General features: G+C 37.2%; 1 protein-coding gene across 1 annotated transcript in view; it reads right to left on the reverse strand.

The window, feature by feature from the left end:
* stat5a (signal transducer and activator of transcription 5a) overlaps positions 1-19,102 on the reverse strand; it is a 180,381-nt gene continuing 161,279 nt past the window's right edge. Inside the window, exons 24-27 of the mRNA XM_073856651.1 lie at positions 15,193-15,396; positions 14,305-14,380; positions 7,509-7,618; positions 1-1,239 (exon numbers count right to left, since the gene is read on the reverse strand). Coding sequence (XP_073712752.1) covers positions 1,045-1,239; positions 7,509-7,618; positions 14,305-14,380; positions 15,193-15,396 — 585 coding nt within the window. The 3' untranslated portion in view covers positions 1-1,044. The remainder of the gene's footprint in view (positions 1,240-7,508; positions 7,619-14,304; positions 14,381-15,192; positions 15,397-19,102) is intronic.

Genomic DNA, 19,102 nt, shown 5'->3' on the forward strand with positions numbered 1-19,102 from the left:
TTTCTGTTGTCATTCAGGTTTTATTTAACATCAAAACATTATTTGACATTAATGTGACAGTAAATATCCCACCCTCCTATATTTCCCACCACTCACATTTCCTCTTCCAGTGAACAACTGGTACAGAATGAGACCTGTCGATGGATTCTGCAAATATAAAATAACCTCCACTTTAATTAACACCTACCCACAATATTAACAGCAGTAATAACAATATTCAGAATATTCATAAACAGCATGTATTATTAGAAGTGAAGTGTTCATAATGAAATGGTAAAGTGTCCTTTACTTTGATTCATTCTTCATTTATTGAAATATTTATTTGCTTGTCAGATCAGCTGAGATCCGTGTTTTCCCAGAGGTTCTTCCCAGTTGAGTCTTTCTCAATGGGACATATTCCAGTTTAGAAACATAATTCACATTTCCTTATTCCAAATACATCATAAACGCATCACACATACACATATATACATATACACTCACGTACACTACCCCTAGTGAAAGCTGATGGGTTTTATATTGTCAGAAACTTGTGGAAGGGCCAGCAGGGGGAGTGAGAGAGCTTCCATTTTAATATCAGTCAGTTTATCTATTGTTATCAAGTCTTCGGTATTGTACTTTGCATACGGCCTGGGGTCTGATGAGGTTAAAATAAAATTTAGTTGTTGAATATGACTAGTTTGGGGATTCTATACTTTATTGGATTCTTGACTAACAGACATCTGATAGCCTGATTTGATCACAGTTATTACTCAAGGGCAGCCCTGCCACAGGAGAGCGGACCATTTCAATCCATTTAAACAGTACTCCATGGTAGGGAAGCCAATTTAAGACCTGAGCCCAGCAGGCATCGGAGAGCCAGGAAGAGAGAAATGCACACAGATCAAAGTCAACCTATCTCCCGTGTGTCATTGACGCACCTGACTCTGTTTGCTGCCCTATTCCCTTATCCTGGTCTATAGAGACCACCTGCTTTCAAACATGGGTAAACAGAAAAAAACTACACACTCTCTTTCACTCTTTCTTTCTTTCTCTTTCAGTGTCTCAGTGCAAGGTGGTGTTGTTGGTCTCATTCTCGTGGATGGTGTGAAGGGGGCGAGCGTGGGGCGGCAGCAGGGGTGAGGCAGGGGACGTTGAGGCTCCGTTCTTGACTAGGCCACATGAGTGAGCAGCACAGTTGATCTGTCGCAAAGTGTCCATTGCTTCCCCTTTTGCATGCTTTAACAGATCCGCCTGGCCCTGAGAGACAGAAAAACAGAGAAGTTTGCCCAATGTCAGTGATTACAGCCACACACACCGACAAATAAAATCTTCAGAACGTAATGAGAGATACCAAATGTGGACAATCTTAGTACTTTCAATTATTTTTGCAATTTAAAAAATAGTGGCAAAAGTAATGACTATTGATGTCTTAATAATTGTTTTTTTTTTTTAAATGAGCATGAAGACTAGACAGAAGAATATACAATATAAACCAAATTGTAAACCAAAATAATCACTTTCTACCAGATCTTGAAAAGTACACTTGTAGCTTAAAGGAAAACACCACCGTTTTCAATATTTTACTATGTTCTTACCTTAGTTTAGATTAATTAATACATACCTATCTTTTATCAATGCATGCACTTAATCTTTGTACAGCGCGTTGTGAATATGTTAGCATTTAGCCTAGCCGCATTCATTCCTTAGGATCCAAACAGGGATGAATTTAGAAGCCACCAAACACTTTCATGTTTTCCTTTTTTAAAGGACAAGTTCGGTATTTTACACTTAAAGCCCTGTTTTCAGATTGTTTATGATGAAATAGAACGGTTTTAACTGAAATTTGGACATATGATGCTGCCCCGAGAATTTTCGGGTGTTTGTTCTATCGACCTTGGCGCACAGTAACATCATTACTCCTGACTACTCCCCCTCTTGCTCAAACTTCCGTCAATATTACTGCGCTGCAGGCCGAAGTGCTACAAACTAAGTGCTCTTCCGCCATAAAATATAGTTCTCATTTTTTATCCATTTAAAAAAATCGCCACATTTTATTTTGTGCCACCATACTTACTCGTGCAAACTCATCCCGTTTTGGATCCCAAAAAATGAATGGGCCAGGCCAAATGCCAACACACTCACGACGCGCCGCACAAAGACCAAGTGCATGCACCAAAAAAAAATAGGTATGTATTAATTTGTCCAAGTTGAGGCAAGAACATAGTAAAATACTGAAAAACAGTGGTGTTTTCCTTTAATACAGAAACCAACCGCTCAGAATTTGATGTTATTTCAATGAATTTGATTTTATTTGTTATTTCCGCTTTGATGTTATTTCAATAAGGTGTTTTTGTAAAGAATGGAACAGTTAACATTACAGGGGTCAGTACTTTAACTCTTTCTGCTTAGGTAGCCTAAAATAATGCCCAAAAGAAGCAGATTTCCCCCAGAAAGGTAAAAAATTTGATAGAAACTGGTTGTAATGGCAGGAACATATGCTGATTAATTTCAAAATAACCATTTTATACCCCCCTCCCCCAAAAAAATCACACTGCTGGGAAGCCACCTGGACAGGGCTTATCCTGACTAAAATGTATGTTTGAGCTTAAAGGTGCAGTGTGTAATTTTTAGAAGGATCTCTTGACAGAAATACAAAATAATATTCAAAACTAAATTATCAGGGGTGTATAAAGACCTTTCATAATGTACCGTTATGTGTTTATTGCCTTAGAATGAGACGCTTTTATCTACATTCACAGAGGGTCCCCTTACATGGAAGCCGCCATTTTGTGCAGCCATGTTTCTACAGAAGCCCTTAACGGACATACTTTTATACTAAGTTGTCTCTGACTATGACATGTTTGACTGGTGGCGTCTGCCGTAGCTTCTCTATGCATTTCAAAAGCGAAGGGTGAGCCGTGGACTGAGCCGTTGGTTGCAATTTTGCAACCTCACCACTAGATGACACTCAAATTTACACACTGCACCTTTAATTAAAAAAACATCTTGCACTGACATATCTTTACATATATCAGTGACAATGTTTTGTCAGAAGATGCACATCTATATTGTAAGTTATGTTTGTACAAACTATTTTCCTAATATAACTAAAGCCTAGTCCTGGCTTAATCTAAACCCTGTCCGTAAAGTGCTAGATATAAATGATGACTAGATTACAAGAAAATGACTCAAATAAATCGCTCTAGAGCAGTGGTTCTCAAACGTTTTCCGCGTGTGGCCCCCCTTGTGTATGGTGCATTCCTTCGCGGCCCCCCAAAGAAAATTTATGACAAAAGCTGTTCTAAAATGTAACATTTTAATTAAACAAAACATATTAAGTTATACAAAGTAGTGCTGTTGGTTAGTAGCCATTTTTTTAAGTTTATTTACACAGAATTCATGATAAATTAATGTATTTAATAAAATGTCATAAAACTGGGGCCCCCAGGTGGGCCACGAGATGGTGCCAGGACCCCAGTTTGAGAACCACTGCTCTAGAGTTTGTAACATCACTACATGCAATGAAAGGGTCCAGCCTGCAGGGTTCAGTCTAACACAAGATAAACCAGAATTGGCAGAGCTGCACGTACAACAACCCCTAGCAAGCAATAGCCGTAATTTCACCATCTAGGTTAACTAAATAAACTTGAATTCAGTTCCATTTCATTTTTGCCAAAATAACTTGCGAGATATATGATATTCCATCATGTAAGCAAAGTTGACAGTAATTATTAGACGTTTAGTTTCATTTATTTATTACAATTATTTATGGGCTATGATAAGACATTAATTAAATGTTCACTGACAGTCTAACATTTGCCTTGTTTTAGCCCAGACCTCTGGGCTGTCTGGACACCTATTAGGCGTCTTTAAACTCAAAGCTGCTTGGTGGGACAGCTTCAGTAGATAACACAGCAAGGATACACTTAATAAATCAAAACATCCCAGAAAAGATGAAGGGGAAAGAAGACGTATCGGTCAGTTTGTCTCCTTGTGAATGTCACCTTATTGACCATGAATTTCTTATCTTTTTATGTATGTATGCACAGTATGTGTGTGTGTGTGTGCATACAGTACAGCACAAAAGACATCTGGTAATTTATAAGCGCTAATACAAAACATATATTTTCCAAATCACACACAGGCACATTTTTAACATGGTGGGGAATTTCTATTGTTATAAATCTGAGCCTAGCAAGACTTTCCTGCTTTCTTTCGTCAATTTACCAGAACATAAACCTTAAAAAAATTTTGATTTAGATTGTATTTTCCCCAAACTTTATCCACACAAGTCTTCCTCTTGATACAATCATTTATGATTCATACATGAACCAACCAATGAAATCCTGCACGTAGACATACATGGTGGAGAACTGCGTCATGTGGCCACAGAGCGTTTCTAATGGAAGATGAGAATGAAACAGAACTAATTTAACTCGACATGGCGACAACTCTCCCAGTGTGAGGCCTACAACATCAGCTGCACTGCGTTATTCTTGTTCAGACTGCAGTGCCGCTTTTCAAGTGGCCTGATCTGAAGTAGACAGATGTTACTGGAGAAATTTTGGCAGCTGGATGCTACTCCAAAACACCTGCGTAGCTACAGAAGCTCCTTGACCTGGATTGAAGAGTCTTTTGCCATAAATAAATGATATATTTTAAAACAGATGAATTATGCATATGTGCATGACGCATATAGACTTAAGGGATGAGGGTAGCTAAGAGGCCTGGAGTGTTGCAGAGACATGCTGGTACATACTTTATACAAGTTTATGTATCGGCTGACAGTTTGATGTCACTTCCTGGATTAAGTAAGGATTCGCAACTCAACTTTTACTTTGCGTTGGAAGGTAAAACTGTGGATGGGCCGATATGCTCCACCAGCACAATGAAAGTAATAAATTGTGTGTATTTTGAAGCAAAAATTTACTACAGTGTTTGAAAAACTAGGACACAAACAGGAAGATCTGTGAAAGATTATGGGGTGGTTTCCCAGACAGGGTTTATCCAAATCCCAGACTAAAATGCATGTTGGTGTCATATCTGAACATATATCAGTGCCATTGTTTTTGTCTCAAGATCAGGGTTCCCACACCTTAGTTAACTTCAAATTCAAGGACTTTTCAAGGACTTTCCAGGTGCAATACCCTCAAATTCAAGGACTAAATTTGGGGACGCATTTCAAGTGAGAGCAAGGTTACATCGTGTTACCTTTTAAGATACATTGTTACAGCTCCCTTTCAAGGGAACTCACGCTGCGTCATTGTGGTGACACTTTGGGGACGCCTCCAGGGGTAAGTGCGTCTGAATGTGTATATCAAATTCAGCCAATGGTGAGGCTTAACGACAAAGACAGGGTTATGCGGGAGCCAGGAAGTATATTGCTATCTGAAGACGGCATTACAGGGATGCCGGAAGTATGGCGGGGAGACGCAGCGTCTCGTTCCCTTCTTAGGGAACAATAGTTACATATGTAACCCAAGACGTTTTCATTTGTCAAATGCAACTATGCAAAAAAGCATTTTGGAAACATTCACATACAGAAGATATAAGCATTTAAAGCGAACGTGTGCTTAAAAAGTCTAGAATTTTTTGATATATCCTACACTACACAGGGAATAATATGAATTTTTTTCCAGAAAACTTCTTGCATAAAATAGGTTCAAGCACTTTCAATGACCTGTGTATGTATATTTTCAAAAACTTCCCATGACCTTGAATTTTTTTCCGCAGATTCACAAATTTTCAAGGATTTCAAGGACCCAAGGGAACCACGCAAGATGCACACCAGCATTGTTTTTTTGATAGCAATGTTTGTAAAAACTGCCTAAATGTCCTAATATAGCTAAGGCCTAGTCCTAGTCCCCAACTTCGGCCTTGATGAAAGGAAAAATCTACCTCTCAAAGGGCCCAGACTAAACTTCCAACTTGAGGCATTTAATTTAGGCTATATGAAGAGTTTTGTTGCAAAACGAGATAACTCCGTTTTTTTAATTTTTCAGAAATCTAGTTTTTTGGTTGTGCATTCCAATTAATATCAATGCAACTGCAGTTGGTTTGTTTTGATTTAAACCTTCATAACTTAAAATACAGCTAAGTAGCACCATAAAACAAAATAATAACATGATAACATAATAATAAACATGTTTTGATAAAAATGTTAAAAAATGGATTTATCTCGTTTTGCAACGAAACTCTTCATATATAGTTGAATTACATAAAATGTATGGATCCGATTTAAAAAGCCAAGAAAACTCATAATATTTAAAGTTTTCACTTTGCGTGTGGCAAAATGTAGGGAAAACATTGATTGACAAAGTTCTTAACCTTCTTAACAAACAGTCAGTATGTCATTGCAATGTGAAACTTTATCAGCATAATGACTTGGTATTTCAATTTAAATATTTGGCTCATAATAATGAGATACTACATCAAAACTTCTACTTAGTATCTCATAATAATGAAAAGCGTTCTCAATATTAAAACTTAACATTGCTCTGCGCGCGTGCAGTGAAGTAAAACTGATTCATGGTTTTTCTATCAAATGCCGAATTCGGAAAATTTGATTTTGGTTTATAAAAGCAATAAAGCGGCTGACTGACAACAGGGCAAATAAGTCAGCAGGCTGCCGGTACAACTTATTTTTTCCTTACTTGAGGGATCTACAGGGAGAGTGTCAAAGATCAACAGTCGATCGTGATCGACGTGTTGGCGACCACTGATCTAAACCCTGTCTGGCCGCCCCAAAAAGTATAATTTTAAGTCATCTGATCACATAATATAAACTCACCATCGACACCAAATCCATGTCTAGACCAGAAACCAATCTATAATGCTGTTCAGTAATATGACACTTTAACACTATGACTAAGCTAAAGGTGACAAACTCTTCATCTTTATTTGCTTCCCTTCCCTAGACTTGCGCGTGATTTATCTGTTTACATTAGTACGAGAACAAATTAATGTGTTACACAACATGGCACTTTAGCGAAGCTTATCTGACCATAAATACATAAACACGTCTCCAGATAGTGATACAGTAAGTGATTAAAGATAAAAATTTCAGGAAGAGGGGAAGATTAAAAGAAGTTTAAACTTTCAATAAGTAAAGATTGAAGTTGCCAGGACTAGAAATAAAAAACTACCAAATGACTGAAAAATAGGTAAGGATGGGAAGACCCTTAGGCGTCACTGCTGATTAATTAACTCCTTCACATGCTATACGGTAGCTGACAGCTGTTACTAAGAAGCTACCAGATGTTGCATACTAAACTACTCTAGTGCTAATCTGTGAGATAACAGAACACAGGCAGTAAAGACCCAGCACTCACGGCTATACCGTATTTGGCAACACATTTGTATGCATTTATTCAACATCTTCAAATTCATAAACAACGATTCTTACGTGAATGTACTGGTAAAAAGGTTGGCATTTCAGTTTCACCCTCATGATTCATGGTTAGCATGAAGACATGTCACGTTGTTCGAAGCCTATCTATTTTTGGACAGATGGTTGACACACAAACCTTCAGCACTGTGATGTTCCAAGCGTAACTCTCCATGGCTTTCTGCAACTTTCTTCCTTTCAGGCCTTCTCTTGCCCCGATCCGATGCAGGTCCTCGTGAAAGTCCAACCCTGTGAAAACAGCCATATTTTAGTCAGAAATTCATATCCAGCTTGATGCAGACCTGAAGATATTGGCAAACGTGAAAGACTGAGGAAATTAGGAGTATTTTGAGGTAAAACGTGTTGTTTTTCTGACAAGCTGCCACAGGGCATCCAAATCACAGCAGTGACTCATTCCAAAACAGAGATTTTCAGAGATGAGAAAATACAAACAGATCACATACTGTAGATGGATGAGGGAATACAACAGATGTGTGTGTGAATGGATGGATGCAAGTTTACACGTAGTCATAATTTGTACTTGCTGTAGAGTCCTTGAGAAAACGATGAAAGGCAAACCGTATAATTCAGGGATTAGTAATGTTTGTCTGAAAGGCTTAACAGAAAGTCTATTTTACAGTACAAGAATGCTGTTAATGTTGTTGTCAAACACAAGTATTTAAATGTGCAACAAATGTTCAGCTCTCTAAAGTGTTTATCACACTGTGATGTTTTATTACAGAGCAAAAAAGAAATACTTTGGACAGTCATAGCAGTCAATACCTTACAAAAAATAGTACCGTGGCAATAAAATGATGAAGTCACCGTTATTATCGAATTGACATACCATGTTTTGTAAAGAAACTACTCTTTAAGGTCCTAATATGCATCATTATTTATCATTTCCTGCAGCACTTTGCAGTTCGGGCGGCCCGCCTAAGCTGGGAAACCATACCGCCTTAACCAGGTCGTCAAAAAATTCGCTGCACAAAAGGCCGTCAAGTGCATCTCGGAGAATACCGCGGACGCGCATCACACCGCGAGCGTGCACGCGTGCCCCACGGCCGAAATGAGAGAAAGACATGGTCTGTCATTGTATGGAGGATATCCAGTTGATAAAACGCGTGTCCGTGAGAATTGTAAGTAGACTTATGTTTTGGGTTTATTAAAGCCTGTTATTGTATTAGTCTATAGTTCTTGCAAATTTAAAGTAAGTTAGCTGTTGATTTTGTTGTTTGAGCAACCTGCTAGCTAGGTTTCACGTGCCTGATGATTCGCTATAATTGTTAAGTGCTCTGCTCACGTTATTCATGTGCATTATTTACCTGCTACAGTAATTACACTCCTTTAAGATAATGTAATTAATAGTGGGAAATAATCAGTTTTTACAATCTTCGCGCTATTGATCATCGTTCGCCAGACGCTCTACAACATCTGCTTCAGTTTGTGTTTATTAACCCTTTAGTTTCACTTCATCACGCAGCTATTCCTGTTAGAGGTAAAAACATTTAATTCATTAATAATCTAGTATGTGTTCATTTTCCATCATAGTTTCTTCAAAATTAAGTTTTATTTTGAGTGTTTTTAATAAAAATATTTTAATTTTCATCATGATGCGCACGCCCCCCCGGCCCAAACCACCTTAACTAAACCCTGGATATGTATATGTTTAGTACCAATAGGTACCTTTAAGATACTAATAAGCTCACTTTGGTATCAATATGTACCTCTGAGGTAGTAATATAAACCCTTTAGGTTCAATGCTGTACTTTTTGACAGTGCATGGTACATCCTTAAAACACCATGGTATTCTGATTGAACATTTCCAAAAAACATTTCTAGGGTTCCATATTCCAAAAACATCGATGCTCCATCTGAACAGCAACAATTTTTATTATTGATTAATTACACAAATATCTAAACCTATTTTTTATTAAAATATTGACTTTAAATCTAACTAGCTATGTTCAATCGGATTCAAAAGCCTTCATGTAAAAACATAATCAATACAACTGAGGTCGATCAGATACAAATTTTGATCGTATTGGAAGGGGTGGTGTAGGCCGATCCGTGATCCGATCATCAGGAGAAAGGTATGCATGCAAAAGCGTGAATTGTAGTATTTTCTCAATCGGATGCAAAAATACCTTGTGCACATGTGCAGAAGAATTGTGCTCAAGTTCATGTCTTATATTTACATCATAATTACGTATCACATGATTGTCGTCACAACAACATGCAAAAGCAAGGCAATGGCAACACACCTTATTAAGGTAATGGGATCACGCGCTGTATATTCTGCAGCGTTCAGGTACTTTCATTACATTACATTAACTCTTTCACCGCCAACATTTTTTTTTTAAAAGTTGCCAGCCAGCGCCAGCGTTTTTCATGATTTTCACCAAAGTTTAATGCCTTCCAGAAAATGTTCTTCTTCAGATATATAAACATACAATATACCAAATGAAAGAACAGACCCTCTGCTTTCAAACAAAAAACCCGTTTCATCCTACCTTGAGTAGTTCTTTTGTAATCAGCTTTTGAATATGGGTAGGTTTCTACAAAAACACCACATTTTGAGCAAAAAGCTGAGAGAATTCCATTTTTGTGACGGACTTTTCATAGAGATCCCATTCAGAGCGATCTTTAAAACAGACACGGACATGCAGCAGCTTGCCAGAGGGCAATACTTCCGGGTTTAAAAAGTTGCGGAAGGGCGCCACCTAGTGGATAATAGCGGTATTGTGGAAAGACGGAAATACTCGTCATTGGCGGGGAAGCGTTTTCTCTTGATTGACGAGATATCTCGTCAATGGCGGGGAAAGAGTTAAGCAATAAAATAGCGGTGTGCCTTTCGAAAGTTGTGTTTTCTATATCTGAACACTTCCTAAGAACAACTTTCTCCAATTTAACTAAGACTTTGTACATTTATACAGCGATAAAGTATGAACTTGACAATAGATGCTGTGCGCAGCATGGCGTTCAGATTTGGGTAACTTTTAAACAGTTTCCGAGAGTTTATTTCTTTCTGCGGGTTAAAGATGAAAGGATTTCATTCGTTAGTTACTGATATATGGGCTGTGAATAGTCATTGGATGCTTTTTTGAATTTAGTTTAGAATATACATTAGGCTGGTTTAGATTCGCAAATCTGGCAACCCTGGCTGTGAGCTTGTGAAGACGTTTTGTTCGGATTATATAGAATTTAAACTAACATTTTAATCTGATTGCAATATTTAGGGTGCATGTAAACTGAATTAAATTCATTCGGATTGACAGAATTTGTGCATGTTGTGCATAGCCAACTGTGACGTGTAGTTAAAAGTGGTCCCTGAAACACACACATTTGTGTCCATTGGGCTCTGTAAACCATCTAACCTGCTTTCCAACTTCATGTTTCTTTTGACCTTTACCTCAATTTTACAGTCCCTCTCAAGGAAAAGCACCCACATACACGAACATGTAGGCACCTGTGACACAGGAGTGCTAAATGCAATGCATCCTTCATTGGGACAGACCGATGATGGTGTTCTCAAGCCTCCAGACATACAGTACGATCTCTGAATGAGGTGTCAGAATGTACCAAAACCACTGCCCACCAGATCACGTCTTCTGACAGCAAAAGACAATTTATGCCACAAAAACTGCTCCTGCAAATCTTGCTGGTCTCACATTGTGCTTAAACTAAAATCAGCATTATATAATTTTTTCAGGCCCTGAGGCTACAAATGCATGACTGCGAACAAGGACAGCAGTGCTTACTCCAAGTTTATTTGCTTACCGTGTCACTTATTTGACATCACGGTTATCTAAATTAGTTTATAGAAAGCTGAGTGTTTTCAAGGGCATGCAGTGGAGGTCTGAAGTAGAGGACAGAATAGAAAACAAGGTTAGTTGAAACGAAAAGAGCAATAGGGTTGCGAATGACAACATATTTGCATTTATCTTTACCACAGTATCTGTCACAGAATAGGAAGACAGGTGCAAGTATTTGTGTCTGCGTGCCTTTTAAGTCTGATCCAGATGAGTGTTTAATGACAGATAAAGTTGCTCTGTTGCACTTAAAGTGGTTGCTATGGCAATGAAAATATATGTGTCTTTTCAGAATAAATGGCCTCCTAATTCAAAGTGACATGATGCCATGTGGCTGGAAATCTAAGCGACTGAGGTTTCATGATGAAGGAAAAGAAAAACAGGAATGAATAATGGGATTGGGGAAAATGGATAAAAGTAAAAAGACTGAATGATTATGATGCATAGAAGAATTAAGTCTGTGTTTCTATTATACTATTCAACATATATCCAATACTATTTGTGAACCAGGACCACAAACCTTACAAAATCATAAGGGTATTTTTTATTGACATTTATACATACATTATGCATTAATCCACATTATATACACTCACCTAAAGGATTATTAGGAACCCCTGTTTAATTTCTCATTAATGCAATTATCTAATCAACCAATCACATGGCAGTTGCTTCAATGCATTTAGGGGTGTGGTCCTGGAAATTAGTATTAATAAATATATGAACATAATAGGTCTGGCATTGATACTAGGTAGGGAATTAAGGGCCGTTCACATTATAACGATAACTACAAAAAAACTTAAAATGACAGTGAAGCTCATTGCTGAGGTCTATAACATAAAATTACCTGCAGTTGCTGTGAAAAGTGACTACGTAATGCTTTTTATTCTATTACATTAACTAACTGTTATGCCAAAAGGTAAGTTAAGAGATTACACAAACTATTAGATTCACTGTTTAGAGTTACGCGAAACACAGCGTGTTGAGGACATCTGCAAAAGTTTTTATTACAAGCAATATTAAAGGCAAGTGATTTGCACGAGTGCCATGAGCGAATTAGCATAAACGTATCGTTTATCGATGATGTGGACGCTAATAAAGTTATCGTTATAGTTAACGTTATAGTTATATCGTTATAATGTGAGCGGCTCTTTAGTGCTAAGTTGTATGATGTATGCGGATACTGTGTGAACGATATAGTTATAAATATCCGGATAAGTTACGCCTGGCAATAAGGACGGATCTTTACTTAAGGCTATTGGGTCTATTTGATATGGTTCTACACCAATCAAGCTTATCTTCTCTTGATACCGACGAGATGGCTACTGCTCCCCTCAACTCAAATCTACGTGCGGCTAGGGGCAGGACAGATGTCATGTCAACAATATGGCCGCGGTTAGCTACTTCCGGTGTTTGCGAATAAGCCCTATTGCAGAATGCAAATAATTCGTTCAACAAATCACAGCGCACCATTCCATGCATTGTAAACAACAATGGCTGCGCGTTGAATACACACGGAATCCTAGTTTCCTCATCTTCTTTGTACTTTGTGATCAACAAACAAACAAAAACAAAAAAATTATTTTACGGCATTGATACCCCTCTGGTAGTTTTTTTTGGCGGGGAAGAAACGTAAGCCATCAAAATTGAATAATTTACATGAGAGGCACTCAGGCAAAAGAAAAATGCCGGCTGTTGCTTGTTCTCACCCGACAGCATCAAGCTTCTGTCATGCTAACACATTGACCCCAACGGATCTTATTAAAAATGTTCCATTATTTTACTCAAAGTCAACAAAAATCGAGCAGGACCAAAACATTTTACAGCTTATCGCTGTCGAAAAAGTTCAGCGACGATGTCCCAAGGATGACAGCAGCAATGACAGGGTTCTTAATATGACAAAGTAAGTGTTTTGATTAATGCTATTAATGTTTTTTTTTTATCAATGTATACCACTAGTCACTAGATTTATAGCATTTTGAAAAAAAACTTGTCGTGGATTTATTGCATTTTGCGGAAAAAGTATCAGTTTTTATAATAAATCTTTGAAAATCAAATGATGGATATGAATTATTAATGTCATTATAACCTAAAGATGCTATGTGAAAGTTTGTAACAGAAAATAGTGGTTTTCATCTTGTCACTTTCTTGGTATAGAAAACACATTTTTACCCAAATTAGTCAAAATGGATTTGGCAGTGTTTGAATTCATGATACATCGCACAAACGTTTCCCGTCTGACTCATTCGCATGTGTATGAATAGAAGTCAATGGAACGTAAGTCTAGTGTGACCGGCCCTTAATCTATCATTTATTAGAGTGTAGCTAAAAATTAAAGTAACAAAATATGCTTGAAGCCTTACAAAACATGGAATGAGAATCATTTCCATGTAAACAAAAATGTCTTTCTGTCCTCCATCGTAATTTCTCAATTTATGTCTAATTAGCAGAATCTGACCGAAGTGTTTATTAGAATTGAGAGGTGCTGGACAAGCCTATCGGCACTTTTACAACTCTCTCTCTCTCTCTCTCTCTCTCTCTCTCTCTCTTTCTCTCAAACAAGCGCCTCTTCCACTCACACTGTTAATTAAGGTTCAGATCAGCAGCTGTGACACTCAGCTGGACAAGACCAGATCTGCATGAGTGAGAGAATGTGAGAGGCTGTGAGTAAAACCTGTTTATTTTTGAGTGAAAACCAGTAAGAGCAGAGAAGGTTATTAAGAGAGGCATGATTCAACCTCTCCATCAGTGCCAGATAGATGGAGGGTGGTGGAAGAACAGAAGATGAGAAAGAGGAGTGGGCGAGGAGACGGCACTACAGCATGCCAACCTTGTTTACTGTCATTACTGATATATCCAGATTTCTCCATTAAAATGACAACTCTAAATGTAAAATGGTTCTTAAAAGGTCAAGGGAATGCTAATAAATAAATAAATTCACAGTTTTTAATATATTCCATTCATCCTTTTCCCAAAACAACACAAGCACATGGTTCAACATTACTTTTCGCAATCCTGTAAAGTGGAAGATATTTAGCATCAGCTACCAGATGTAAAGTGACATACTAAAAAAGTTTATTTGCACAGTGAATAATATAAATCTGATGTGTGTTAGTGTAATACCTGCTCGCTGTGCTTGTGTGAGTTTGGAGTACACGCCGTCGGCTGATTCGATCAGCGTGCGACTTGTCTGGATCATCTGTAGGAGACCGAAAACAGGAAAAAGGAAGTCAGGTCTCAGCAGGAAGTGAGACTTCCAGATCAGGCATGCCACAAACGAACAAACATACGTATGCACACATTAAGTAATAAACCGTATCGACTGAAAAGAGATTGAGTTGCATTAGACAAGAATACTGTAAATGTACTTCCTGCAATAAAGCCAAGAAGATGAAAGCCATTTTATTGCTTTGCTAATAGGACAAACACAATATATAAAGTTGTATAACATATACTCATGTTAAAATAATAGATCATTTAAACATTTAAGCATTTACGAAATTCCCATGCTTATTTTAAACCTCAAGAAACACGGACATGATTTTCATTTCGCACAGATTTTATATTTGTGGGTGAACTATTTATAAAATCTGTTTAAAGCAATGAGTGTTTCCTTTCTAATAAATAATATGACATCCCGGTATATCATACTGTAAATAAATTATAAGGATGTCTACTCATATTTGAGCAATGAAGAGCAAAGGCTACGGCATACAAAGTCGATTTGGAGTATATAAAGTATGCACTCATATGTAATGCAAAATGTAATTTGCTGAAATCCCTCTGTATACATAAAACAAGCATGTTGGTGTGATTCATACAGCTATATAATAACACTTGACTTGTTTACAGTTACAGTAAAAAGTATACTTTTTAATTTCAAAGTCTGTCTATTAATAACCTTTACTTTTCTACTAAGGAATGACACGGTTTAACATAATTACAGTATTTCACCATCATATTGTGACCTATAATGTACCAACAGTGGCACGCGACAGAAGTGTAATGTACCGTGTCGTAAGCGGTGAGCACTTTGCGTAGCAGCTCTGGAACGGGACCCTGAGCTTCCATGATGGGGTAGGTCTCGCTTAGATCCACCGTCACTCGTAGCATCCGCTCGCTATTCATTAGCCAGGACGACACAGTCAAGATACACTGTTTCATGTTAGCTGCCGGAGTGAGGCCACAGAGCTCCTTGAACGACACCATTGCATTCTGGGAAAAGAAAGCGGAGAGGAAATTAGCTTTAGTGATGTGACCTTTGTGAAGATTGCAGGTCGGTTTTAATTAGCTAGCTAGACCAAACTTTTTCAGCGTGCGGCCCCCCCTTGTATACGGTGCATCCGTTCGTGGCCACTGGCCACCCAAAGAAAATTTATGACACATTGTAAAACTTATATATTACATATTAAATTATTCAAAGTAGTGCTGTTGGTCAGTAGCCTTATTATTCTGAGATTTAATTACACAGAATTTAGGATAAATTAATTTATTTGATAAAAACCTGGCCCCCTGGCACCATCTCAGGGCCCCCAGTTTGAGAACCACTGAGCTAGACACACACAGAAGATAAATGTGAGTCATCATGTCTAGTTAACTTTCTTCCACTTACTGAACAGACTGCTAACCAGAAACCAGGAACATTAGTGCAATCCTAAACCTAATTTACATAAATTACAATCACTTAAAGGGATAGTTTACCCAAAAATGAACATTTACTCACCCACGTGTTGTTCTAAAACCAATATGAGTTTTTTTTTTAATTTGATAAACACAAAAGAAGATATTTTGATAAATGATGGTATGCACACAGCTGATTGTAACCACTGAAAAACCACCATAGTAAAAAAGAAAAGAAAATGGAATTCAATGGGTACCATCAACTTACCATAATTTATCATCCTTTGTGTTCATAGAAAAAAGAAATTCACACAAATTTAGAACAACACGAGGAAGAGAATATGTAAATTTTTGGGTGAACTACATTTTTAAATTAATTTAAATATCCATGATGTAGCGATAAATTTATGATGAAATACTACATGCAAAAATGACACACACACAACAAAAATAATAATCTGCATTGGTTTCAATTCCCATGACCTAACATAATGTAGTTTTGGGATGTCTGATGTGTTTGTGTGCTTGCATCACAAACGTAAACACTTCAAGTGATATGATTCAAGAGAAATAGGGTGGAAAACCACTTCCGAGTCTTTGACACAGATCATAACAACACAATTTCCCAGCCACATCACTCACACATAGCTGAGCACGATTCCTGTACAGAGAATAAACGTCACCTCCAAACCTAAGCTCATAAGCTCTTATTACTAAAAAATGATTTGGCTTGGTCAAGCCACCATTTCTATAGACATGCAGACAGTCACATATTTTCTTTAACATATGTGCATGTGAATTTACATATACAATGTCTTTACAAACCTTCCTTCCTTTTGGGGATGTCCCCACAAAGGTGCTTTCCACAAAACTTGTTATTCTTTTGGGACACGTGAAATTTGGTAGCAAACCATGCATACCCACACATGCACGCGCACACACACCTGACCCTAACAGAAAAGTATCATAATTTTTTACAATTTAAAAAAAACTTTATTTACTACTAGGGCCGGGTATCGATTCAGATGTTCCAGGTCGATTCAATTTCGATTCACAAGCTATCAAATCGATTCGATTTCGATTCTCGGTTTAATTTTCGATTCCGATTCTTGGATCGGTTTTTATACTCGATTCTCGATTCAACTCAATGAATATAGATTTAATACAAATACTATATTAATAAAAAATAACAGTGAACAGAAGTTTACAAGTGGGTAATTAATAAAAAGAAATTAAAAGCCACAACACTAACGTTGTCTTCTTGCTTCCGAAATCTAAAATACTTCCATACCTCTGACTTTTTATGTGAAGGTGGCATCAACGTCGATGAAGCACCTTAAACCGCCATTTTATGCACTGAATGGCAAAAAAGAGGGTGACATCTAGTGAAGTAAACTAGTAACTTGATTACCGTTAATCTTACGTTCAATGTTTGCAGAAAAATATGGGGAAAAAAATCGATTCTGCTCTTTGAGAATAGATTCTGAATTGACCACGTAGAAAAAAAACGATTAATCGAAAAATCGATTTTTTTTTGCCCAGCCCTATTTACTACAGTACTGTGCAAAAGTCTTAGACCACCACCACCAGGCTTGTTTTAGAAGTTTTAATGGCCATTCATATTTATTTTTCAATCTATTTTATTAAGATACAAACAGAAAATACAGGAAATATGTACAAAAAAAAAAAAAAAAATTTTCAAGACTAAATGTCTTCTTTAAGCATCGTCAGTGTTTAGTGTGACCTCTCTTGGCACTAAACACATCTTGAGCGTTTTTTGAGCAGGATGAAGTAAAAAGAAATTAGAAATTAGGATTTCATTTTATTTAGTTTTAAGAGATCCTGCAGTTTCCTGCTATTGCTCAAGTGGAAGGGGAGTTTACCCTAAAAACTTGACACATCAGTTCACATTTATATACAGTTTTTAATATTATATACACATTTCCTGTATTTTCTGGATGTATTCCAATAAAGAGACTGAGAAACAATTATATAGACGGTTTCAGCAGTAACAACATAAACAAGCGGCTGTCGTGGTCCGCACGTTACTTCCGGTAAACTCAGCTAAAAAATAAATAACAACAAAGTTCTTTAAACGTAGTTTATTTATATAACAAGCAAAAAACAACACATAGATTACCTATGAAACCAAAACATTTGTTATTTTCGACGAGGCATTTGTTCAAGAGATCAGTTTAGCAACTAGTCAGACCATTAAAAAAACCGAAACCGGAAGTAAAGTTTGGATCCAGACGTGTATCGCGTCCAATGAAACCGTCTATATAATCACTATAACATTGCAAAAACAACAAATCAACGTCTGGCATGGTGGCCTAAGACTTTTGCACAGTACTGTACTGTATATAGCTTATTTACAAATAAGGACGTACCCAAAGGGAGGGTGTGCTCAGGTTTTGCTCACTTTTGTACAAATTTCCCCCCAAAATATAGTTAAAGGGATAGTTCACCCAAAATCGAAAATCCTCTCATTATTTACTACTTCATGTTGTTACAAACCTGTATTCATTCCTTTATTCTTGCTGAACACAAATGAATATATTTCAAGCAATGTTTGTAAACAAACCGTTTTTTTTACTTCCATAATGGTATTTTTTCCTACAGTGGAAGTCAATGGTGCTTCTGTTTCCTGTTTGGTTACAAATATCTTCCTTTGTGTTCAGCAGAACAAAGATATGTATACAGGTTTGTAACAACGTAAATGATGACAGAATCTACATTTTTCGAGGGATGATTCCAAGTAGATACACACGCACGCACGCACGCCAACATTAACAGCTGGTTTGCTTAAATAAACAATCTGTTTAGGAACAAACTCGGACAAGTTGTGCATGTACAAAAGCTACTGTAACGGTTGTCTTGCCCCCACACATATACACAAATAAACTAAAAGCAGCATCTCTATCTTGTCTAATACACTATTTTCTCTTTACTCATCATTCTTTTTTCTTGTTTAATGACCTCTTTGCTCTGTGATCTAAATTCCATAATTGAATTCACACAGAAGCGGCGAGGACGGGAGAGTGCGGGAATGAGAGGCTTCTGGCACGCGCTCAGATAATGTGTTCCAGACACTTTGTCCTGTGTTTGTAAAAAAGGTGTTTGAGTTTGCATGAATCAGGAAGAGAACGGTTGCTGGCTAAGCTCAATTAGAAAAATGAATCCACAATGCTTAGTGTAAAAAAAGGGTAGTGTGACACTACAATTGTATACCAATACATCATTAAGACCATAATAAAAAAAAATTATTTTGTAAATGAATTATGTTTGAATTAAATGGTAG

This window comes from Misgurnus anguillicaudatus, chromosome 19, assembly GCF_027580225.2.
Source record: "Misgurnus anguillicaudatus chromosome 19, ASM2758022v2, whole genome shotgun sequence".
Classification (NCBI taxonomy): Eukaryota; Metazoa; Chordata; class Actinopteri; order Cypriniformes; family Cobitidae; genus Misgurnus; species Misgurnus anguillicaudatus.